Here is a 26,075-nt window from a genome sequence, read left to right on the forward strand (position 1 = left end):
TACAAAGATTTTGTGCTAAGCCGAGTACGCTGTGCATACATGGCGTACGTTGGGCGTATTAGGCAGGAGTTATCGCGGATAACCAGTCTGGTATGCGGGGCATACACGACCCAAACTCAAACCCTAATTTTGGGTCTTGGACCCTATTTAAAATCCTTAACTCATTTCCAACCCTTATTAATTCTTATCTTTAGCCTCCATCCTCTCTAACCCTAAATTCGAAACCCTAGCCTTCTTTGAAAGATTGTTGAGCTTTTGATTTTTGGTGCATTTGGAAGAAGAATAACTCTTTAGAGAAGTGTTGGTTGTCTTGGAGCTTGTAGATACAGGCCTTGTTCATCTTGATCTAACATCTGGAGGTATAAAGTTTTAATCTTGATGGTTCATTTGTTAGACCTTGTCTATGTTTCTTGAGAGTAAATGCTACTCCAAAAGTTTTGGGTTGTTTATTTTGATGTTTTGAGGTCCCTTTTTCATAAAGTTTGCATCTTGCTGGTTGTGGTCCAACTATGCATGACTTATTGACCTCTTAGTGAAGCTAGTATACTAGGTTTGGGTTTTGGGTTTCTTGGAGCCATGCAAATGCATCAAGTTGATGACTTTATTGATTAAGACACCCATTTGAATTAGATCTAAGCCTTGGGTGTAAAGTCTTAAATGATTAAGCACTTTTAAGTTAGTCATTGGTCATTTTTTTATGTTATGAAGCTTAAAGTTGGTGTTTGGCTCAATTAAGTCATGTTAGGTCATAAAGTCACGAACTTTATGAATCTAGACGTCCATTAGGCTTGAACTTGAGGATTTGGTATTTTGGTCTTAAAGGAATAAGACCTACGGATGGAGTTAGGGTTTAAGCACCATACGTCGAGCGTACTGAGGTGGTATGCGGGGTGTACGCACCAAGGTGCCTTAATGGTCCTTTTTAGGCCTTGGGCCTTTTGGGGATTTGGGTCATGAGTTATTGGGTCGGATATGGGAAGGGTAAAATAGTCTTTTACCTATTTCAAAGATAGAATATGAATTAGACCTTGGATTAAGAGAATTACCTTACTTATTGATTTGATTAGAGATAATTTGGATGTGTTTAGTGTAAGGAGCCCAGTAGCAACAACGTGTTCGATTTGGTTATCTCTAGATTGAGGTGAGTCTCTTCACTAAACTCATGGGTCAAAGGCACCAATGTCGGCCCACTGGATTATGTTTGTAGGATGATAGTTATATTCGTGACAATCACTGTTATGTTTGTATGTGCTTGTTGTCTCTGTGACTCTTGCTGATATGATTGTATGCTATTCGTAAGGGATGAAATAGACCTAATACCAATTCAAAAAGACCGAAGGGGGTAAAATAGACCTAGTACCAATTGAAAAAGACCGAAGGCGGTGAAATAGACCCTGTACCGGTTGAAAGAGACTGAAGGGGGTGAAATAGACCCAGTACCGGTTGAAAGAGACTGAAGGGGGTGAAATAGACCCGATTATGTTTTTTACTATTATGTATGTATGGTATGGGGTATTTTGGGGAACTCACTAAGCTTTGTGCTTACAGTTTATGGTTATGGTTTTAGGTACTTCCAGTTCGAAAGGGAAGGGCCTGACTTGATCGCAACGCATCCACTTATGTTTCTGTACTTTTATGATTTTGGGATTGTACTTTCATAATTATTTTTACTATGATATACTTTTGAATGGTTGATAAGAATAAATGGTGTTTATGGGTTGAATTAAAAAAATGAAAATTTTACCTTATGATTTTTGGTTCGTTACAAGTTGGTATTAGAGTCTTGATTTGAGGGATTCAGACACACTCTCGAGTGTGACTAAACTCAAACTGAGGGATTGATAATCTTTTGAAAGAAAACAAATTTCTGAAAGATTTTTTTCTTAAAGAAAAAGGGTGTGTGATGTGTGCAATCGGTCGAGCTCAAGTAAGTGATTTCAAGAATACCTATACATGTGGATATGTTATATGTTATGAGAATTGCATGCTAGATTATGGCTAAGGATCTGATCAAGATTTCATGTTACTTGAGCTTTTAGAACTGCATGCTAGTAAGGATTTTAGATGATTGGGATAGAATGGCCTGATTAGGTGATGTGCTGGTTAGTTTTTTTGATGCCAAAATGTTGCAGGCTTTCTTCTTTGTAGGACTCATACTAATGTGAGATAATTATTCCATGAATATGTTAAGTTGCATGTTGCAAAGGTTAAATAATCGTAGAGTGATGGATTTGACCCTATTATGCAGCTCTTGTCTAAGTCTAGCCATTATAGGGTTGAGTCCTTTACTTGAAGGATTATCTACACTTTGTTGCTTGTGATTGTATTCATGAAGTAGTTAGCTAACATTAGTAGGAGCTCTTCAGCGGCTGATGGTAGGGTGAGGATGAGGAACCGAGGAGATCCTAGGAGGTGTTTTAGTGGGTATGGATGCATTGTTCATCAGGTATTTAGAGTACCGATTTGAGAAGGTGGCTTAGAGGATTCAAGATAATTCTTTAGGAAAGTATAGATAGGTGTGGAAGGTAGTATTAGGCTCGTACTACTGAAAGCACAGGATCCATACTCGGATTGAGAGGAGTCACGAAGAATCTAGGAAACTTGTGGGATGTTGATTCATTGAGTATGCTCTGATATTTTTATGGTTGCTTTTCAGTATGGTGATGAGCACTCTTGACGGAGGATCTGGTTCAGGATCTGGTGTTGGCACCGAGTCGATGGATGAACGAATTCGGGAATTCATCTCGTCGGAGATCACCTCCGGTACTTTGGAGCAGACTCATGAGATTTTTGGTACGATCAAGGAAGGCATCATGGAGATTATACATGAGTGTCAGAAGATGTACCACATTGGGATTATGGAGTTGCTTGATGAGCGACTCGAGGCCTTTCGGGACGAGATCGCGACAAGAGAGTTAGGAGCGCGGACTCCCTCATTTCGGGAGAGGGCTTTGTTAGTTCTATAGTATGCGACTGACAAGAAGATGAAGAAGGTGAGGTATCATGATATGTTGAGGGATGACATCGGTGAGTTTGTGAGTTTGTCAAGGTGCAAGACCCTGGATGATATGATTGCTATAGCCCAAGAGTGGGAGATTGATTTGGAGCACCTCGGGAAGAGGAAGACAGACCGGATTCAGATTGTAGTGGGTCAATCAAAGAGGCCCAGGACTCAGGATTCGTCTTTGGGAGGCCAACAGGGCTGAGGCCGCTGTGCCAGGTGTGGGAGGACCTAGGAAATGCTATCGAAAGACAGGGAGGAGATGTTTCAGTTGCAGTCAGATGGGTCATTTCATTAGGGATTGCCCTCGAGGATTGGTTTCGATGTGTTTTCACTGCAATCAAGTGGGCCACAAGAAGGCCGACTGTCCGTTGCTGATGAGTGGATCAGTGAAGGCACTTGCTCTAGCTACTTTGAGGATCCCTAACAGTTATAAGTGTATGGCGGAAGCCCCAACAGTAAGGAGCCTAGCATTGCAGCCTCAATCGGGAGAGGCCATAGTTTCATTAGATGCTATCACGTGTATGTTATATTTTGTTCTTCTAGTGCCTTAACGGTGTATTTATATACTTTTGAGTCATGTGCTTGCATGTGTAATACGTTACCTTCATTTTAGTTTCCCTGTAATTTTTTGGGTAGTAATATCAAGGTTCGTTATATGCCATTTTGCATGTCGAGAGTTACAAGTGGTGCACATCTTGTTGAGCTAGATTTAGATTGGCAGGTATTTTGTTATAGACCATTGATGGAAGTGAGTTAGGGGTAAACTTGGAAGATCAGTAGTTGGATCAGTGTGTTAGTTTAGCATTGGGGTAGAGGAAGTTGTAGTGCAAGTTCGTTTGACTTTGGAATTCAAGATAGATGTAGGGTGCAAAGGATTGATTTGTATTTGAATGCATGAGGGTTGCCTTTGGGTCAATGTTCTCAGGAAGTGAGGGTAGTGATGGGTTTAGAGCATACAAACAATCCTATCGGTGCATGCAACCCTAGATTTGTTGGATCTATGTTTTCTGTATTAGACATACAAGCATTGAACACAAAAACTAGAAACCCTAGGAGGCATGTATTATTTTCAAAAATAACAAAACATGGATTATAACACATAACTTTATTGTTATATTGTAATAACAATCGGTTCCTTGAAGACCTTGAATTTTGAGAACAAGTGTCATACCTCTAACGGCTCACAAACACACTATGCGAGAGGATGAGAGGAGAGAGGAGGAAGCTCAAGAAATTCGGATCTTCTTAATCTAGAGGCTTAGAGGCTCCTTAAATAGTTGTTCGTTGCTTAAAGACAAAACTAGGGTTTGCGGGAGGAAACCCTACTTTCCATCTTAAGGCCTAAGCAGCCCATGGACTACCATTCCTTTAGGCTTTGGATGAAAACTCTAAGGGCCTCCCTAGAGGTTTTTGTCCAACCCTCCAAGGTTGGTCCAAGAGCCCAAAACCACAAATATTAATTAATTGCTAAATAGCCCATGTACTTTTAATTAATTCCTTTAATCCCAAAATTAATTACAAATTAATTTCTGATTAAATATTAATTAAATAACATGTTTTTTTAACTAATATATTATTTTCATAATACATTAATAAATCATTTTTCTATAATAACTTATTATTCCAAATAATAAATTCTTCCTCTTTCTCAATAAGTTATTTAGTCTAGTCGCTAATGTGAAGGCAACCCAAAAGGACTGTGCTACTATCAATTCAAGTACATACCAATTATAGTAATGGGCTTAGACACCTAATCCAGCAGTCTCCCACTTGGATAAGTCTAATAATTATAATTGCAAGTATAAATTCAAATTTTGATTATCAAATTGTAGCTCTCAAAGTTACTGTTGAACTCTGACTCAGTCAGTTACGTGTCCTTAGATAAGTGATCAAATATTCCTCCATTCTACAAGATATCGAAAGGACATGAGTCATGGATTATAATCAATTTCTCTGTCCAAGATTTGTTTCCTAATTTCTGATTTATGACGACTGATTCAGATTACTAATTGAACACATGAATTCAGTCCAGGCTTGGCCAAGCGCTTAACATGTCATCATCAAATCATTGAAGGACCCACATATATCGCTTTTCCCATTAGGGCAAAAGGAACGGATAAACTTCAACTTATATTCTTGCATTATTTACTCATCAAATTACGCACAACAATATGTTTTATAACATCAAGTTACTGATGCGTTTACGTATTATCAATGCACAACCAACTCGTAAACAACAACTCATATATCTTTGTTTCAAGAATATGAAATATTATCGTCTCAAAATAGCTTGTGATAAACTCCATGAAGTGATTCTATGAGCGTGGGTTTATCAAATACTTAAAATCACCATTTCAAAAGTACTCATGAACATTGCAGCAAAACCATTGCTATGTCTAATGTCCATAGACAATATACAATTCAATTCATGACAATCTTAATTCGCTACTTACTTCCAAAAGTATGAACGACCGTGGATATTTGAATAATTCAATTATTCAGGAAGTAAAACATGCGAAGTGAAACACAATAATAACCTAATTAACTATGGTCTCAAAGCTATTGAATATAAATAAAACTCTTATTATTTAATCGCCATATTAATTAGACTTTATTAATTGTATAATGTTTCGATTATTCAACTAGACACTTGAATTAAACATTAGTCATGCCACGTTCTAAACATGCATACTATGTCTTTCTATGGTCCTTCCTTTCTGAGAAGATTGATTGAACATTATTCCAATGATTCTCATTTCACAATTTCAAATCCTTATTACATGTATAAGAATTCCAAATTCCTGTCATCCTTAAATGTGTTAGAGTCTAACCTTGCATGCAATATCCTTTTGTGATGACGTGGCGTCAAAGTCACCGAGACTATAACCAACGATGTCACAAAATGCTCCATTAAAACTTTATTACTAAAACAATTTCATGGTAATGAAGTATCAAATTCAAGGTAACTCCTTGAACACCTTCCTTGCATTAAGGTTTCTAACCCACATGTAGATTTCAATAACCAACTCCTATTGTGGAAATATTTCCATATTTCCATATGACCATCAATTATTAACAAGAATCACCTCCACTTAGAATTATGTCAATATGATCCATCCAAATACTATACTTCCAACTGTCCATAAGCAACTAAATATTTGGTAAACGTCAGACTGTTCTTGACAATTGTTTAACAACTTTAGTCACATCTTGTTCTAGCCCTTTTTCCCTCTAAATGCCCTAGTTATTTGGAAAAATCAGAACAAATGAATATTATAACATAAATACCTGATAGCCTCTTGCTATAATATTTTCATATATCGAATTTCCTTTGTTAAATCATTTCAACACAGTATTCATATATGACTAAGTTTTATTAAAACTTCAATCTAAACTTTTAGATTTGAAATGAAGTATAAGAGCTTTCTCCCCTAAATCTTTCTATAGCAACACAATTTCCAAACTTTGAGATTTGCAAATTTGAAATCTTTGTTTCCTACAACTAGTATTGCCAACCTACAATAATTAGCATACCAAATATGCTCCCACTAGCATAACAATTATGCTCCCTACTAGCTACGACATGCACCCAAAAATCAACTGGACTTCTAGAAATCAATACTCTTGACTTCCTTACTAAAGTTCAGATTTCTGATACGTGATGCTTTGATAAGTCTTCATCTAGACTTCTCAATCTCTTACACCTTTCATTAGATTTAAAATCTCTTACTCAATCTCGAACTGTTTCTTGCCATTTCTCATAATTCGAACTACAAAAGGGATTCCGTAATCATATTATGAATTTAAGATACAATTAACACAACCACTAACCATAATGATATTAATATGATTTAAAATCTACTAGCGAAGTGTTTCCTCATAATCATCTTCATGAATTAGAGCAAAACCTTTTTCCACTTAGATTTTATGGGGTATATGTTCATATCTATGTGAATATATCCTTTTCAACCTACAATCATAAGATAAGGTTGAGGACAAAACCAAAATCAAATTTTGTTTTCCTTTCATGGACTGAAGTTTGCTCATTCTTGAGTTCTTACCTTCTGGTAGTACAAAGGCCTACCAATGCTTCCGTGTTGTTAACCAGTTCACCCATATTAATCAATGTACTTTCACTGACCAATGTGCTCTACCTTTTGCAGTCAAATAAGAACCATAGAACTCATAAACATTTCCAACTCAACTAGAAGATGCATAGAAACAATAATATGTCAAGTTAACACAATAGGTTACCAACCTCAGGTCGTGTGCTAGTGATAACTAAAAGGTTTATTCTTAATTGACTCTTGAAACTTTTCAAGATCATTAAGACTACCACTGACTTCTTGACATATAAGTTTCTCTCTCAAGGAACACTCCTTGACGAGAAAAAACAAATATTCAAAAGTTAGCGTGGATTCTTGACAAGAAAACACTTCATGGAATTGGTCTTAGTTCATCCTTTATTTTAACCAAAACATCATAACTTTTAATTCCAAATGTGCTAGAGTAAGAAAACATTATTACTCCACATTTCATGAGGTGTTATAAGCCTACTTGGTATAGAATGAGTTTCAAGATACGATTCGAAGTTACTAGAGTTTGACTCTAAAACTTGATTAGAAAACGAAGTGTGACTCGTCTCTTGATTGAACCATTTCAACAATATCTTACTCCTCTTGTTAGTCAAATAATTTTACTAAGATGTTCTTAGAGGATCAATTTGTGACATGATTCCACAATCATTAAGATGATCACAAACACGATACTAAAGTACTCTCATTTCCGTTCAGATTGGAGAAACCTTTATCTTTCCGCCTAATAGATTCACAATATTGCCATATTTATACATATTTTTAAGCAATATTTGAATACATTTTTATACATATTTTGGTTATCTACATAGATAAATGGTACTTATAAGATTACATTACATTTTGCAGCCAAAAGAAGTCATCTTGAAGAATAAGGACTAAAAGCGACAAGGATCGGAACTTTGAAGGTTAAAAGCTTAAAAGATGAATAAATCAGCAAAAATTCATTCTCATGACGTGAAGAGTAATTGTTGGATTAGGTGTCTAAGTTCATAACTATTTATGGGATGTACTTGACCCGGTTGGCATGGTCCATTTGGGTTGCATGGCATTGCAACACTTGGATAAACTAAATGAGAGAAAGGACACTTATGGTTTATTAATATATTATAAGTTCTAATATATTAATAATATTATTTAATTAGTTTTGATCAAGAATTAATTTAGAATTAATTTGGTGATTAAAAGGAGACTAATTAAATATATGGGGTTGATTGTGTAAATCATCCATTCTTTTATAGTGGGCTAATGATCCATGGTTTATTGAATTGGGCTAAAACCCATAAGGTGCTCCATGGAGGTTATGAACCCATGGATCTTGGAATATGAAAAGCCATGTCAACTAGGGTTTACATGTTGTAACCCTACTTGTGACACAACTATAAAAGGACCCCATGGGCTACCAAAATCGACACTATGTGTAAAACAAGAGTTGTGGTGTTGTGTGAGACATTTGAGGCATCACATTTGGGGTGCTAGGCTCACAAAGTTCTCAAGGAATCCAAGCAACAAAAAGGTATGTTATCCTACTATCTTTTATGTTTCATGTTCCCCATGCCATGCTAGTTAGGTTAAGAACCTTGGAAAATTAAATTTGCATGTATCTTAGTAAAACATAAATCCAAGGTTTCTAGGGTTGCATGTACACCTTAGGAGTGTTACAATGCTCAAAACCCTTCAATGGTATCAAAACCTAGGCTTGTTTTCTTGATACTTGATGCAAACTTGTTAAAAAATCGATGAAACTGCTTTCTACTGAGTGAACTCGCTGAGTCCATGAGGGCACTATACGAGTTCATGTGTTATTTCATCCTACTCGTCGAGTATGTTCATGCACTTGAGGAGTAGGAGGCCCAGAATGCAGTTTTTCGAGTTTTGATGTTGGAAATAGACTAGAATCATTACCCTTAAATGTTTTTGACTTATAAAACTTGTTTTTGATGTGGTAATGATAATGCTAATCCATTTACAATGGTAATTATCAAAATTTCAAGTTTTATATGTGTTTTTTATGATTCTTGAAATTGCTGATATGAATGTTCATACACTTATGAGTTTAGGAGATCATAGGAATTATTTGCAAATAGCCTTTTAGTTTAATTCTTGATCTTGAAGTGTTTTAATGGAATCCATAATTTGTCCTCAAGTTATGGATTACTAAAAGTCTTCCTTTTAAAGTCCATTGATAAACACATAGGTTACATAAAATGAAGACTCTTTCATTTTAACAAACCATTAACTCATAAGTTATGAAGTTGAAAAGTTTTGAAAGTTACAAAAGTTGCCCTCAAGTTTTGGAACATGTAAAGTCACCTTAAAAACTTTAGTTCCAACCCCTAGAATTTTAAAAGTTAAAATTCATCCCTTATACTTTATAATATTATAAGTTTATATATATATATATATATATATATATATATATATATATATATATATATATATATATATATATATGTATGTATGTATAAGAACAAGTCGTTTTACCGTTAGTAGGCCTCATTCACGAAGCCGGTTTATAAGGGGGTATAAGGTTGTTGCCTATAAAATGTCAGCTTAATGGGTGTCCATTCTCACCCACCGCTTCCTTGACTGGTGGAGGGTCATTAACCGAACGGGTAGGATAATGACTTTAAATTCTCATTAAAATTAGTGATTATTAGAAAGTAATTAAACGTTTTTTTTAAATTCCCAATCTTAGTTACTTTAGGAAAATATGAATTTGGTGCTAATCCATGAAATTACACTCTGCACCTTGATTAAGTCGTTAGTGGAGCATGTGTGTTTAACTGACACACTAACTTGGATTTAACAAGGTAGGAAAATGGTGGCTTAAGGTTTATCATAGATTGGTGGAGCGCGTGTGGTTAACCGGCACATCGGTTAGGTGATAAACATTGAGAGTACCAAGTAATGTGCATGGTTATTCACACCTTTTTCTGTGATCCTCGGTATCCCAGTCACAAAACTTGAAGGGCACATTCGAGATTGAAACATGCCATTGAAAAGTTCAATGAATCTCAAAAGAATCTAGGAGTTTCAAAACCAATTAAAACCTAATAATACATTTCGTTTTCATGGTGGAAATTGGTGAATCGTCATTCACCTACCTTCAAATATTTTATAGCTTGGATTACAGCATCCCTCTTCTAAGTTATAAAATATTGTGTTAGGTCCTAGCCTTAATATTACATTTGGGTGTCTTATTAAGGACTATCTTTATATCTAATCTAAACTTGTCCTTCTTTCTTTTCATATGTCTTCCAACAATGCTGCTTCTAGCTCAAACCCTACCAACTCCTTCTTTCTCATGAACCTTTGTAAGAGAGTCATTTTTGATGGATCCAACTTTAATGATTAGATCAGGAACATCAGGATGGTCACACGGTATGAGGACAAGGAGCTAAAGGATCTTGATGAGTCTACCGCTACTCCCGAGGAGATCGCTGACTTTAGGGCACATGAAAGAGATGCTACCAAAGTGGCATGTATCATGTTGGCCACGATGACAGCCGAGCTCCAAAAGTCCTATGAGGACTTTTATCCTTTTGAGATGCACCGGGATTTGATGGACAGATACCATCAGAGTGCTCGTCAAGAGCGATATGAAATAATCTCCTCCATGATAACAACCCAAATGAAGGATGGTGAACCCATCACGGGCCACATGCTGAAAATGCAAAGATTCATGGACCTTTTGCTGAAATTGAATGTGAACTTCCCCAAGGAGTTGGCAATTGACATCATATTGCACTCCTTACATCCTTGTTATGATCAATTCTGAATGACCTATCACATGAACAAGGAGGAGGTCACACTCACCAAACTTCAAGGACCGCCGAAACCGATCTTAAAAGTAAATCAGTTGTTACCACTCCTACTCCTACCGCCACCCCTATACTGTCTATCTGGCAAGTTAAATGGAAGAAGAGGAAGATCCCTTCGAAGGGTACCAAGGGAAAGTCCCTTGATGGATGCTCTTCAAGTATAACCAAAAGTGGTTCTGTCACTCCTTCATCCAACCCTAAAGAGGCTGAATGCTTCTATTGCCATGAAAAGGCACACTGGATGCGAAACTGCCAAAAGTACCTGCAAGATGTTAAGGAGGGGAAAATAAAACCCAACCATGCAGGTATTTACACTATATTGTCTAATAATTCACCCCATTCTAATTCTTGGGTCCTTGATACTGGTTGTGGTATTCACATATGTTCTTATTTGCAGGGACTAAGAAGAAGTGAGAATGTGGAGCATGGGAAGATAAACTTAATCATGGGGAATAGGAAAGCTCCACCTGTCACCAAGATTAGAGTTTATTCTTTGTTGCTAAGTAGTGGGTTAACATTAGATTTGAATAAATGCTGTTACTCGTCTGAAATGGCAAGAAATATTATTTCCTTTCATGGTTTGTACAAACAAGGGTTTACCTTTTCGTTTGATAATGAATGTGGTGGTATTAATGCTTTCTTTAATAATGTTCCTTATTTTAAAGCATTACCTTGTGATGGTGTGTATGAAACTGTGTCGGTTGTAAATAACCTAGGAAATAATGTGTTGTGTATTGATTCTTCCAATAGCTTGGATAAAGCATAATTATGGCATTGTCGTGTTGGATATGTGAGCAAGAAACGCATAGGCCAACTCCAAAAGGATGGAGTCTTGGAGTCATTTGACCTAAATTCGGATGATAGTTGTGAATCTTGTTTACTTGGAAAAATAACAAAGTCACCCTTTACTGGTTCTTGTGCTAGGGGTGAGGGTTTGTTGGGTCCCATACATACTGATGTATGTAGACCCTTCAAAACCGCCACAAGGGATTCTAACCGCTTCTATGTGACTTTTACTGATGATTATAGTAGATATGGATATGTCTACTTAATCAAGCATAAGTCAGAAACCTTTGAAAAGTTGAAGGAGTTTAAACAGGAAATGGAGAATCAGTTGGGCAGTAACATTAAGATGTTTCGATCCGATCGAGGTGGTGAGTATCTTAGTATAGAGTTCCTTGACTATCTTAAGGAATATGGGATTGTCTCACAATTGACACCTCCCAGGACACCACAAATTAATGGTGTGGCTGAGAGGCGTAATCGAACCTTGTTGGGCATGGTTCGTTCCATGATGAGTCGAGCTTCGCTACCAATCTCATCTTGGGGGTATGCCTTAAAGACTGCCACACATATTCTTAATCTAGTCCCTACCAAAAAGGTTGCTAAAACACCTCACAAGATGTGGACCGAAAAAGTTCCCAATCTGGACCACATCAAGATTTGGGGTTGCGAGGCTTTTGTGAGGCCGAGACTCACGATAAGCTTGAACCTAGAAGTGAGAGGTGTATTTTCATCGGCTACCCACAAAAATCCTTTGGTTACCTCTTCTACAGACCCAGTGATAATGTGGTCTTTGTAGCAAGAAGAGGATTTTTTTCGTGAGAGAGTTAATAAGTTAAGGAAACAGTGGGAGGCAAATTGACCTTGAAGAAATTCAAGATTCAAGTGGTGAAGGAACCTCAAACCCTAGCAATCAACCCGAGGAGGAAACTCCTGTTGATTCGACTGACGAGTCTGTACCTCTGAGGCATTCCACGAGAGTTAGGAATGCACCTGAGCATTACTATGGTTTCCATATTACTGCAGAAGGTGATACATTTATCAGTGATAACACACTAGTAAGCCTGGATGAACCTAATAGCTACACAGAAGCCATGGCAGGCCCTGAGGCTGCTAAATGGAAAAAGGCTATGGACAGCGAGATACAGTCCATGTATGACAATCAAGTTTGGAACCTGGTTGACAATGTACCAGGTCGTAAGACAGTCGTGTGCAAATGGATCTTCAAGAAGAAGACCGACATGGATGGTAATGTACACACTTATAAGGCGCAATTGGTTGCAAAGGGCTTTTCTCAAACTCTGGGAGGCGATTATGACGAGACCTTTTCACTTGTAGCAAAGATTAAGTCTATTAGGGTTATGTTAGCCATTGTTGCATTTCATGATTATGAAATATGGAAAATGGATGTCAAAACCGCTTTCCTTAATAGAAGGTTGGCTGAGGATGTTTACATGAGTCAGCCAGAGGGTTTTGTCAATACAGAGTACCCTAATAGTGTGTGTAAGCTTGAGAAATCCATCTATGGATTGAAACAAGCACATCGCAGATGGAATCTTTATTTCGATGAGAAAGTCAAAGAGTTTGGTTTTTCGAGGAACGAAGATGAATCTTGTGTATATTTCAAGGCTAGTGGGAGTATAGTTAGCTTTTTGGTATGACATACTACTCATAGGAAATGACATCCCAACTCTGCAGGAAGTGAAGTCCTGGCTTGGGAAGTGTTTTGCTATGAAGGAACTTAGAGAAGCTGCCTATATCCTAGGGTTAAGGATTTTGAGAGACAGGAGTAAGAGAATAATTGGACTTAGTCAGAGTACCTACTTGGATAAGGTGATGAATAGGTTTAGCATGCAGAAGTCCAAGAAAGGAGAGTTACCGATCCAGAGTAACGCCAAATTGAGTAAGACTCGGAGCCCGAGTATAGAGGCTGAGCTAGTAGAGATGAGTCAAGTACTATATGCTTCCGCTATAGGCTCGATCATGTATGCTATGCCTTGTACTCATTCTGATGTGGCCTTTGCTTTGAGCATGGTCATCAGATATCAAGGGAACCCTGGCAAGGCCACTGGACTGTGGTAAAGAACATTCTTAAGTGCCCGCGGAGGACTAATGACTGGGTCCTTTCCCTCGGTGGGAGTGATGACTTGAGAGTAGTAGGGTATATTGATGCTAGCTTCCAGACTGATAGGGATAATTTCCGCTCTCAGTCAGGCTGGGTCTTTACCTTAAACGGAGGAGCAATTACTTTGAAAAGTTCCAAGCAGGAGACAGTGAATGATTCAACTTGTGAATCAGAGTATATAACGGCAAGCGAGGAAGCAAAGGAGGCTATATGGCTTAAGAACTTTTGGAGACCTTGGAGTAATACCAGCTATAAAGGAGCCTATAAAGATTTTCTGTGATAGTGAAAGTGCAGTTGCCTTAGCCAAGGAATCAAGGGATCATGGGAGATCCAGACACATCAACAAAAAATACCATTTCATAACACATCGAATAGAAGAAGGACTCCTCATGGCAAAGAGGGTATCATTGGATGAGAACCCAACAGATCCCCTCACGAAGGGATTGGGTAGGGTTAAGCATCTTCAGCATGCGAGGCGCATAGAGCTAAAGAATGATATTAGTTTTAGAAATTAGATAGCTTTTGAAATTTGTCAAGTGTAATTTACATTCGATGATAAATAAAAGTTGTTGTTTATTTATAAGTTAAGTGTTGCTATCTTCTGTCAATCGTTTACTATCATTTCATTTTACATGTTTTGAGTTTCAAAATAATTATATTATGGTATATCATATTATTCAAATTATCCACAGTCGGTCATATGTTGGAAGTAGATATGAATCAAGACTGTCATGAAGCTTTCTTGTAGATGTCTAAGGTGTTGGACATAGCAAGAGTTGCTATAACACTCATGAGTGCTCATAAGTTCTGACTATTGGATTCAACCCACGCTCACTTGTATCACTTCATGGAATTTATATCGAGTGATCGTGAGATGGTAATATCATATAACTCTTCAAACCTAGAGATATGAGTTGTTGACTAAGAGTTGGCTATACATTGATTGCACGAAAATGCATTAGTAACTCAATGTTAGAAAACGTGCCTTTATGTATGATTCAAAAAGTAGTAGAACAAGCATATGAGTCGAAGTTTATTTGTTCCTTCTAGGATTAGAAGCGATATCTGGGCCCCTCGATGATTTTGTGTTGACCTATGTACCGGCCCCGATCAGAACTAAATTGATGTGTTCGATTAAGTTCTATGTCAAACAAATCGGAAATCGGGAAACAAATTGCTGCATAATAAGTATGAATATCATATAACTCTTCAAACCTAGAGATATGAGTTGTTGACTAGGATTTGGTTATACATTGATTGCACGAAAACACATTAGTAACTCAATGTTAGAAAACGTGCCTTTATGTATGATTCAACAAGTAGTAGAACAAGCATACGAGTCGAAGTTTATTTGTTCCTTCTAGGATTAGAAGCGATATCTAGGCCCCTCGATGATTTTGTGTTGACCTATGTACCGGCCCCGATCAGAACTAAATTGATGTGTTCGATTAAGTTCTATGTCAAACAAATCGGAAATCGGGAAACAAACTGCTGGATAATAAGTATAACATTGCTCCATGTATTTGTCCGGCTGATATCTAGAACAGAGGATTATATGATCACTTATCTTAAATGGCGTCTCATCATCATCTCAGTTCCGCGAGACTTTGAAAGAGCTACGATTGCTGACCGGTTCCTGAAGTCATTCTTGCAGTTATAGTTATTAGACTTATCCAAGTAGGAGACTATTGGATTAGGTGTCTAAGTTCATAACTATTTATGGGATGTACTTGACCCGGTTGGCATGGTCCAGTTGAGTTGCATGGCATTGGAACACTTGGATAGACTAAATGAGAGAAAGGACACTTATGGTTTATTAATATATTATAAGTTCTAATATATTAATAATATTATTTAATTAGTTTTGATCAAGAATTAATTTAGATTTAATTTGGTGATCAAAAGGAGACTAATTAAATATATGGGGTTGATTGTGTAAATCATCCATTCTTTTATAGTGGGCTAATGATCCATGGTTTATTGAATTGGGCTAAAACCCATAAGGTGCTCCATGGAGGTTATGAACCCATGGATCTTGGAATATGAAAAGCCATGTCAACTAGGGTTTACATGTTGTAACCCTACTTATGACACAACTATAAAAGGACCCCATGGGCTACCAAAATCGGCACTATGTGTAAAACAAGAGCTGTGGTGTTGTGTGAGACATTTGAGGCATCACATTTGGGGTGCTAGGCTCACAAAGTTCTCAAGGAATCCAAGCAACAAAAAGGTATGTTATCCTACTATCTTTTATGTTTCATGTTCCCCATGCCATGCTAGTTAGGTTAAGAACCTTGGAAAATTAAATTTGCATGTATCTTAGTAAAACATAGATCCAAGGTTTCTAGGGTTGCATGTACACCTTAGGAGTGTTAGAATGCTAAAAACCCTTGAGTAATGTCTCACGACGTGAGCATGGGGATTCTAGAAGATAAGCATCCGATAGCAGGAATCTGTGTTCGATATAGATCAATACTAAGCTCACGACATGAGATGCCTTTGTTCACAACATGAGGAGGGTGATTTCGAATATTATAAATACTCTTGATTCTTACGGATTTTAGAGGTTAGCTGGAGAGAATAGAGATTCCAAAAGTCGTTTTTCAGAGGAAAAGAAGGCAGAAACCAAGGAAGAAGATATACTTTATTCTTAGTTTGGTACACTGCTATGTTTTTAATTATGAAGTTTACTTGTTTGATTGTTTCTATGAGTAGCTAAATCTTCCTGCTCCTGTTAGCTAAATGAAGCTAGAACTTATGGTTTAGTTATGTTAGTATGGATTTTTCTAGTTGGTTAATGGCTTGTGTTTGATTGTTTATACCTAACATGCTTAATTTGATACTAGATTGCTTTAATTCATATTTTGTGTCGTTTAGTGATCATTAATCTGCATGAATTTGATTACCTAGTAATTTAGTGACCATTAGATTATTAGAGCTAAAATCGAACCAATCTTAGATAAGTAACTAAAGTATTGAATGTGGTTGTGCTGGAAAACACATATTATGACCATAATTGTGTTTGTTAACTCAATCTTACATAGCTCCAATCCTAGCTAATAATTCATTATGTGTTAAATTATGTATGACCATGCATAGCTCTAAATGAATTAATTTAACATTAGTAAATTTGGAATCGAATTGCTAATAATAAATTAATTGGTAACCAATGGGAATTGTTCATAATTAATAGCTAACTATTGAGGGAAAGTGGATTCGAACTAACAGAAGTGTTTTGAATAATTAATTGAATAGTTGTTGAGAAATGAAGTTTTTCTAAACTTGCAAAATTAGATAAAAACCATTTTACTATTGCTTATAATTTTAGGTTAATTTAATAAGTAAGTAGGTTAGAGAATTAATTTCATTCCCTGAGATCGATACCTGACTTTTGTGCTATACAATTTGCGAAAGGGTACACTGCCCTGGGTCGAATAGCTAGTAGAATAGTAGATTAAATTAGGTGTAGCTATTTGCACACATCAACTTTTTGGCGCCATTTCCGGGGAACGACTTATTTGATTGTGAAATTTATTTGTTTTATGTTAATCCATCCTTTTTGTGGGATAAAACCTGCAAAAAGTTAATTTTTTGCATTAGTTTTTTATTGCAATACTTAACTCATGGCGTGACTCTTAAGCTCACGATGTGAGATCAATCATTTTTGTTTTTCGTTTCTGTTTAGATTAGTTGCGACAACACGAGGTGGTGCCCTATACCACGTCGTGGTAAGCAGTCAGTAAGCATTTTAAGTAGTTTTTATTCGTTTTTATGTTTTTGTTTTTGTTTTTGTTGCAGTAGCTCATGACCCAAGGGTGCAACACACATTTGATACCACCGCTTGAAGATCCGTAGTCTGCCCTTCACAAAAAGATGGATAAAAACGTAGGAGAAAACCAACCGCCAAAGAAGTCACCTTTCAAAGACTTGAAATCAGTTTTTGGAAAGAAGAAAGGAAAGAATGTAGGAGAGTCGAGTAATCAAAAGAAGGACGAGAGCAAGATCAAAAGCTTTGAACAAAATCCTAATCCAAAAAACCCCGAATACCGGACTGAAACTGAATTTGAAGAAAGCGATTTCAAGGACGAGCAAAATAACGAGATGGAAAACATTGTTGATATGTCCATTGAGGCATATAAGAAGAAAATACGAGAGGACACCGGTCCCGGTCTAGTGCAGCCCACGATTCCAGCCGCTACCACATTCGAGATGAAGGGACACATTTTGTCCGCACTAAAAGAAGTACCATTTTCTAGGAAGGATCATGAGGATACTTACAAGCACCTAGATGAAGTCAATGACATTGATGACTATTTTAACATCCCAAATGTTCCACGAACTACAATTTTGCTAAGGATATTTCCCATTAATTTCAAGGGAGCCACTAAGAATTGGCTAAAAGCACTTCCACCCGGTGCAATAACTACTTGGGTGCAGATGCGCGAGCAATTTTTGGAACACTTTTTCCCAACTTCCAAAGTTGCTAAACTCAAGAAACCTATAGCGAATTTCGAACAACAACTGGGGGGTCACTATATGAAGCATGGGAATGCTATAAGGGATTGATAAGGAGTTGCCCCCAAAATGAATTGAATGAGCAAAAAGAAGTTTCTATTTTTTATGATGGGGTTAATGTCATGACAAGGCAATTCCTTGATTCTCAAGGGCCATTGACTAAGAAAAATATGGCTGAAATCAAGGAATGAATTGAAGAATTTTCCAAGCATTCTCGTGAGTACCATAATCCTGGACATGATGGGGCAAAAAGGATTGGTAGTGGAATTTTTGAAGATATGGCAGCTGTGTTAGCCATGCTAAACACTATGGACCAAATGATGAAAAAGATGGACCAATCAATTCATACTATTAGAGTTAGTTGTGAAAGATGTAATGGTCCACACTTGACAAAAGATTGCCACTTGGATGATAATGGAAATAAGAAGGTGCAAGTTTGCTATTCGAGTGGAGATAAGTATGATGCAGATTAGAGGAAACCAAAGAAAGAGTAGTTTCCATAAAATGAGTATAATAAGAAAAAAGAAGATAAGTATAGGCAAATTTATAAAGGCTTTTATCAAAAAGAGCAACCACCTGAAAAGAAATTTGATCTTGCGTCCATGATAACAAGATTTATGGAGGTTTCAGAGAAAAGACACAATGAGACCGATGAAGCAATAAGGGAACAAAAAAAATCTCATGAGAGAACAACAAGCTTTGCTGAGGAATCACCAAGCATCGATCCAAAATATCGAAGCCCAACTTGGACAACTAACCACTTTGGTAAATGAAAAATTATCTCCAAAAATTCCCGATAAAAAGCCTCAATCACATGTAATGGTGATAGAAACTGTAGAGGATACCATCTCTGAGTTCCTTGAAGCACTTGAAGTTGATCCACATCAGACCGGACCAAAGCCAAAGAAGTCCAAATTCGAAGAAAAAAATGTTGCTGAAACTTCGAACTCACGACGTGAGCATCCAAGGCTCACGACGTGGGGAGGGTATGATCAGAAAAATTCAGCTGATGTGCAAGCTTATCGTCCTCCACTTTCGTTTCTGTCTAGAGCTCATATTCATCCAATGGAGCAAGAACACTTAAAGTTTATGGAGCAAGTAAAGGCTATTTCAATTAATACCCCTTTCATTGAATCATTGTCCCAAGTTCCTGAATATGCTAAGTTTTGCAAGATCTACTTGACACTCGCTAGCAGCTAGAGAAGAATTCCAAGGTGATTCTTAGTGAGCAGAGTTCTAAAGTAATAAAGGGAGAGTTACCAAAGAAAATGGGAGATCCTGGACGTCTCACTCTTCCATGTGAATTTGGAAATAACACAAAGACTTATGCCTTAGACGATTATGGATCTAGCATAAATCTAATGCTTTTTTTGTTCTACCAAAAGCTAAATCTTCCAGATTTGAAGGTTATAAGAATGACAATTCACATGGCTAATCGTTCAGTGACACATCCAAGGGGCATTATGGAAGATATTTTGGTAAAAATTGGGAAATTTGTTTTTCCAATTGACTTTGTCATTTTAGATATGAAGGAAGATGCAAATGTCCCAATAATTCTTGGTCGCCCTCTGATAAATACTTCTAGGGCTTTGGTAGACATTCGCGAGTCCAAAATTACTTTGAGAGTGGGAGATGATGAAGTTACCTTTGGGATAGAAGATGGATTTCAAATGGTGATGCTCAAGGTGAAGTCTTCAACATTGATAAAGAAGATGAGCTTGAAGAATTGGAAAAACTTATGGAAGAAAAGATTCAACAAGTAAACCGCACAAAACCAAGAGCATCCATTCCAACTATTTTTGAAGTGATTGCTTATAAAACTCGAACTTCTTGGGTTAGTTAGGAAAGGGAGGAAGACTTAGTATCCAGTGATGAGGAAAAAGTTACTTCAAAATTAAAAAGTTCAATTATGGATAAGAAGGATATATAATTAAAGCTTAAGGATGAAGGAAAAGAGGGACATAAACTAGTGGAGAATAAAGGAGTTAAATGAAAGCTTGAAAAAAATGATGTGAAAGGTAAAATGGAAAATTCTAAAAAGGCATATCTTAGAAGAGTTCAAGCTTACAAAAGAAGGTGGAAGGAGCAGTAAATACAAGTGGTGTTGGGAAAACCTACAATTTCAACGTGAAGTGGCACGAAGTCGGGCTTATGACTCCAACAAAAAGAAGCGCTTCTCGGGGGGCAAACCGAGCTTGGTTTGCGATTTTCTTTTCGTTTTTGCATTTAATTTAGTTTTTGCATTTTTGTTGAATGTTAGGATATTAATCATCAAGTCATCTAATTTATAATAAAAATCAAGTGTGGGGTCCTTGAAAATTGAGTGATGATTTTTAAGAAGAAAAAAAATGGATTTTAAATGAAAAAACCTCGAAAACATGTCGTGGTCCGTGGCCCACCTCGTGTTTATTTGAAAAGCCCCAGATTTTTCAGCCCAGACCATACTCACGATGTGAGGCATAAAGCTCATGACGTGAGTATCACAAAACACGGGACCACTGATTAAGTTACCAGAACAACATTTGACTATCCTTATTCTATCTCACGAAGTGAACTCAGACTCTCTAGCCCCCCCCCCCCCCACATTTGATTTTGGCGATATCATCCACCATCCACTTTCTTGCATACGTAATTTTATTTTAAGGTAAACAATTAGTGATCTTAATGCTTGACTGATTTACTAGATTAAGGGGTCAGGGTTTATACTCATATCTTCAAGATTTGCAACTACTCATGATTTTGTGCGAAATATGACTTGCATGTTGCTTATTCGTGTTTAGAATTGCTATTTGACAAAACCATATGTGATATTTACACCTTTTTTTCTTAGAATTTGGCTCGATTTTGGAATTAAACCGACCTACGCACCAAACTCACGACATGAGTTTGACCTTCACGAAGTGAATACTGGAATTCAGAAATATTTTATGCTCTGATTAATATGTCATGGTTGTTGGTGTTGGGTTTTGTTATTTTGCTATTTTTTCAGAAAAATGGGTCCTAGGAGGGATGTTGAAGAAGCATAAGGTGGTGTTGCAAACTTACACCCGTTTTATACCTTCCCGACTAACATATCACACGAAGTGTATAACTGGTATACTAATCGATTGGGATGGCTTCATAGTCGATAGTTCGCGGTGGCCCCCACAATTAATTGGATTAAGCTAAGGGAGTTGTGATTGCTTGATTGGTTGAACTCGTTTCTCACCAAAACCTTTATGGGGAATGGGATAACTTTTACATGAAAAGGCTAGAGCAATTTATTTGCAATTCAAGAAAAAGTTTATAAGGAGCTATGTGTCGAGTTTTTCTCAAAACTGGTCTTCCAAGATAATGTGGAAGACCCCAATTTCCCCCAAGCTTTGGTTTTCCGTTTAGGAGGGGAGTATCGGGAGTGTAGTCTTGCTGAATTTGCGTGGAGTACCTACTGATCCATTTCAGAGTAGGGTGGGTACGTATTTGGATAATCTTTGTGGAGGAGTAAACTACAACACCCAAATTCTCGACACTTTATATGCACATATGAATGTAGTGAGACCTCCTACAATACCACCCCAATGCCCTTACATTCCAACATGGGAGGAGTTATGGATGCCACGTGGAGATGGAGCTGGAGGAAGCGGAATGCATGGTGAGGAGAATGATGATTAATTTTTATCCTTTTATTTTAGTTTTTGTCTAGTTTATTTTCGGCGTGTTTGATTTTGGTTTGATTTGGTTGTGTAACAAAACTTTAAGATTGTTATGTTTCTTTTCCACTTCCTTTGGTTGTTTATTTACAGAAATTTGTAAGAGAAAAACGCAAAAGACAATAGAGAATTAGAGATATGAGAGCGTACACAAGCTTTAGCCAAGTATTTAGAGTCGAGAGTCGAGACCCACAGTCTTAGATAAGTGTGGGGTTAATCGAGAGAGTAGCAAGTATAGAGAAGAGTCATGTTATATAGAGTTTAAGAAGGGTCTTAATCTGTTAAGACAAAAGTTTGCATTCCAGTTATTGAAAGAAGGCTTTACAAAACAGAATTCTGTGAGACCCAATACTCACGACGTGAGCACATCTATCTCATGTCGTGAGCCTGATATCGATGATTTTCGGAAATTGATTTTCCACAACATCACATCGTGGATTCTATACCTCACATCGTGAATCCCAAATTTCTACAAAATTAAAGACCGTTATTCCATATTTATTTCATGGGTCACTAATATTATTTCGGCGATATAATGAAGTAAGTTATGACTCTTTCTCTCAACCATGCAATGTGGCATATGCTTTCCCACATTGGTCTCTTATGCTTTGAAGATTTTATACACCACGTTTATTGAAGAATCAAATCTCGGATTCAAATTTTTGTCGGCACATTAACATATCTCATTTGTTGAAGATCCAAGTTCCATATTAGAAGATGACAAATTCAAGATGTTCAAGTTTTCCACACTTTCATAATCGATCTCGCAACTACTACCCCAGGGGAGTTTGTTCTTTCTCCATTTTATTGCTTTTGAATTACTTTATGCATACAATGAGGGAATTGTATGTAATAAGTGTGGGGTAGGGGGTCGAAAAAGTAAATTGCTAGAAAAAAATTAAAATTTAAAATTTTGAAACATTTAGAAATCAATTTGGAAAAATAATCTAAAAATTCAATCTAGTAAGAGTTTGAACTTAAGTTGCTAGTGTTATGTGGGATGATGCAATGGGAGCTCAAATGTTTAACTGAGCCAACATATGTTATAGTGTATTTGTGACTTCACATTCTTAGTGAAAAGTCATGAGATATGAAAGGTAATCTGGTAGTTTATATGGCATAATAAGTTTTGCAGCCTGCACCTGAAATCTATCCCTGAGAGCTTATGTAGTCATTGCACTTAGACTAATATCTCTAACTAATAAAGGTTGAAGTTAAGCTACCTTGCTTAATCATGTAGGATTTGAGAAAAAAAGTGAGAAATTATAAAAGAAAAAAGAGAGACAAATTACCAAAAATTGTAAGAATTTTGGAGCTATCAAGTATGAAGATCGAAAGATCAAAAATTCTAAAGAATCAAAAGTGAAGATACCAAAAATAAAAAAAAGGCGGTGAATTCAAAGAAATCAAGATCAATTATTCAAAGAAGTGAAGAATTCAAAAGAGCTCCATTATAGTATCTAAAGTTGTAGTTTCTAGATTATGTATGCTTGGGTAGCTTAACCAAAAATACCTTGAGGTTAAGAAAGATTTCTGAGGATTGATTCGGAGGGTTGCAAAAATGAGTGTCATATAAGCTAAGGGGGGAAGGTTCATAAGGATTTTGAGTATTTAGGATTAGGAGGTTGTTAGGATTTTAGACACAAATATGCGGATTGCAGTCTTGGTGTAATGGCTGAGTTCGAAATGGATTGTCTTATGTGATGTTAGTGATGAAAGTTTAAATTTAAAAATAGTTAGTTTTGCTTGAGGGCAAGCAAAAGATAAGTGTGGGGTATTTGATATTTCCATATTTATACATATTTTTAGACAATATTTGAATACATTTTTATACATATTTTGGTTATCTGCATAGATAAATGGTACTTATAAGATTAAATTACATTTTGCAACCAAAAGAAGTCATCTTGAAGAATAAGGACAAAAAGTGACAAGGATCGGAACTTGAAGGTTAAAAGCTTAAAAGATGAAGAATTCAACAAAAAGTCGTTCTCATGATGTGAGGAGTAATGTCTCACGATGTGAACATGGAGATTCTAGAAGATAAGTGTTCGGAAGCAAGAATCCATGTTCGATACGGATTAATACTGAGCTCACGATGTGAGGAGGGTGATTTTGAATATTATAAATACTCTTGATTCTTACAGATTTTAGAGGTTAGCTGGAGAGAATAGAGATTCTAGAAGTCATTTTTCAAAGGAAAAGAAGGCAGAAACCAAGGAAGAAGATCTACTTTATTCTTAGTTTGGTACATTACTATGTTTTTAATTATGAAGTTTACTTGTTTGATTGTTTCTATGAGTAGCTAAATCTAGCTGCTCTTGTTAGCTAGATGAAACTGGAACTATGGTTTAGTTATGTTAGTATGAATTTTTCTAGTTGGTTAGTGGATTGTGTTGGATTGTTTATACCTAACATGCTTAATTTCATACTAGATTGCTTTAAATCATATTTTGTATCGTTTAGTGATCATTAATCTGCATGAATCTGATTACCTAGTAATTTAGTGACCATTAGATTATTAGAGCTAAGATCGAATCAATCTTAGATAAGTAATTAAAGTATTGAATTTGGCTATACTGGAGAACACATATTGTGACCATAATTGTGTTTGTTAACTCAATATTACATAGCTCCAATCCTATCTAATAATTGATTATGTGTTAAATTAAGTATGACCATGCATAGATCTACATGAATTAATTTAACATTAGTAAATTTGGACTCGAATTGCTAATAATAAAATAATTGGTAACTGTTGGGTCTAAAATATTGGTTTATACTTTGTTTTTTTAGGAAAATGTATTTTTATGAGAAAGTGAATCTTGTGTAAGGAACTTCATTCATATCATCAATACATTGAAGATTGATATTATTCTTCTTCTACTTCTTCTCTCTTTTGATCTGGCATCATCCAAATGATTGGGATTCCACACCATCAATTGGATCTGATTTCTTCTACTTCTTCTCTCTTTTGATCTGGCATCATCCAAATGATTGGGATTCCACACCATCAATTGGATCTGATTGATACACAAGCAGATTGGGTACTTATAAGTGGTATCAGAGCTTGGATTGTATCAATCAATTTTGCCAGCTATGGAGCGTATTTGACCTTATTTTTGAAGGATTTTTTCGTTTTCGGATAGATCTTGGCAAAATAAGGTGGGTTTGTTCTTCGTGTATGGCTCAATACGGCCCGAAGTTCATGGCCCACAGGCATGTTCGGCCAAGAGTTTGCGGCCTAGCAGGAGTTCGACCCATTTTTGTTCAGCGTTCAGCAACCTCCTTCTCGTTTAGCAACAACCTCTTGCTTGTTTAGCGTCTATTAAAAAAAGGGATTTTTTTGTGGCCAAGATTCGAACCCTGGTCTTGTCACACCCCCAAACCAAGGATGGCGGTAACGTCCGGGGGTGGAGGACTTCATGTAGAGTATCACAACAACGAGTATAATAGTGCTCAAAGTAAATACAACCATCATAAATATAATTGAAAAAGTTACACCAAAGTATATGTTTACATGATTCAAATCAATTACATTATGATACAAAATGAACTGTTCGACGATTTATCGTCCCATCCTCAAAACGTGGTTGATTTCCTGTTTCACTGAATTCCTGAGAATACAAGTAGTTTTGAAAAGTGTCAACACAAAGGTTGGTGAGTTCATAAGCTTTTGACAGTAAGAGTTTGAAAATCGATCTTTGTAAAGAGATGTATGATACCAAGAAAAATCCAATATTTTCCTTACAAAAGTTATGTAGTCCTAAATACCAGGACCGAAAATGAACAACTATTTGTCATACTTAAAGATATAAAAGTGGTTTTAAATCGGCATAAAACCCTTTTTGATGTGAGAAAATCCCGTAATGAATGATGTGTAGTCTTAAATACCAAGACCGAAAGTATATAATAAAGTATGTAATTGTTGATGTAAAAAGTGATTTTAAATCGACATAAAACCCTTTTTGATATGAAGGCGTATAAGTATTTTTCCATACTTAAAGTAATTTCAGTGAGCTAAATAGACATAACTCG

The 26,075-nt window shown here is 36.5% G+C and overlaps 1 protein-coding gene and 1 non-coding gene across 2 annotated transcripts; one reads left to right on the top strand and one right to left on the bottom strand.

The window, feature by feature from the left end:
- Window positions 1-18,318: 18,318 nt before the first annotated feature.
- LOC111897426 (small nucleolar RNA R71) lies at window positions 18,319-18,424 on the bottom strand. The gene has a single exon (XR_002852249.1). It is a non-coding gene; the product is annotated as a small nucleolar RNA R71 (small nucleolar RNA).
- A 1,192-nt stretch (window positions 18,425-19,616) lies between these two features.
- Window positions 19,617-20,111, top strand: LOC111897421 (uncharacterized). The gene has a single exon (XM_023893387.1). It carries the CDS (start codon window positions 19,617-19,619, stop codon window positions 20,109-20,111), a length of 495 nt encoding a protein of 164 aa, XP_023749155.1.
- The last annotated feature ends 5,964 nt before the right edge of the window (window positions 20,112-26,075 follow it).

The sequence above is a fragment of the Lactuca sativa genome, chromosome 5, assembly GCF_002870075.4.
Source record: "Lactuca sativa cultivar Salinas chromosome 5, Lsat_Salinas_v11, whole genome shotgun sequence".
Taxonomy (NCBI): domain Eukaryota; kingdom Viridiplantae; phylum Streptophyta; class Magnoliopsida; order Asterales; family Asteraceae; genus Lactuca; species Lactuca sativa.

Excerpts from the sequence above, each read along its gene's own strand:
- LOC111897421 (XM_023893387.1), top strand. The coding sequence starts at position 19,617 with ATGGGAGATCCTGGACGTCTCACTCTTCCATGTGAATTTGGAAATAAC.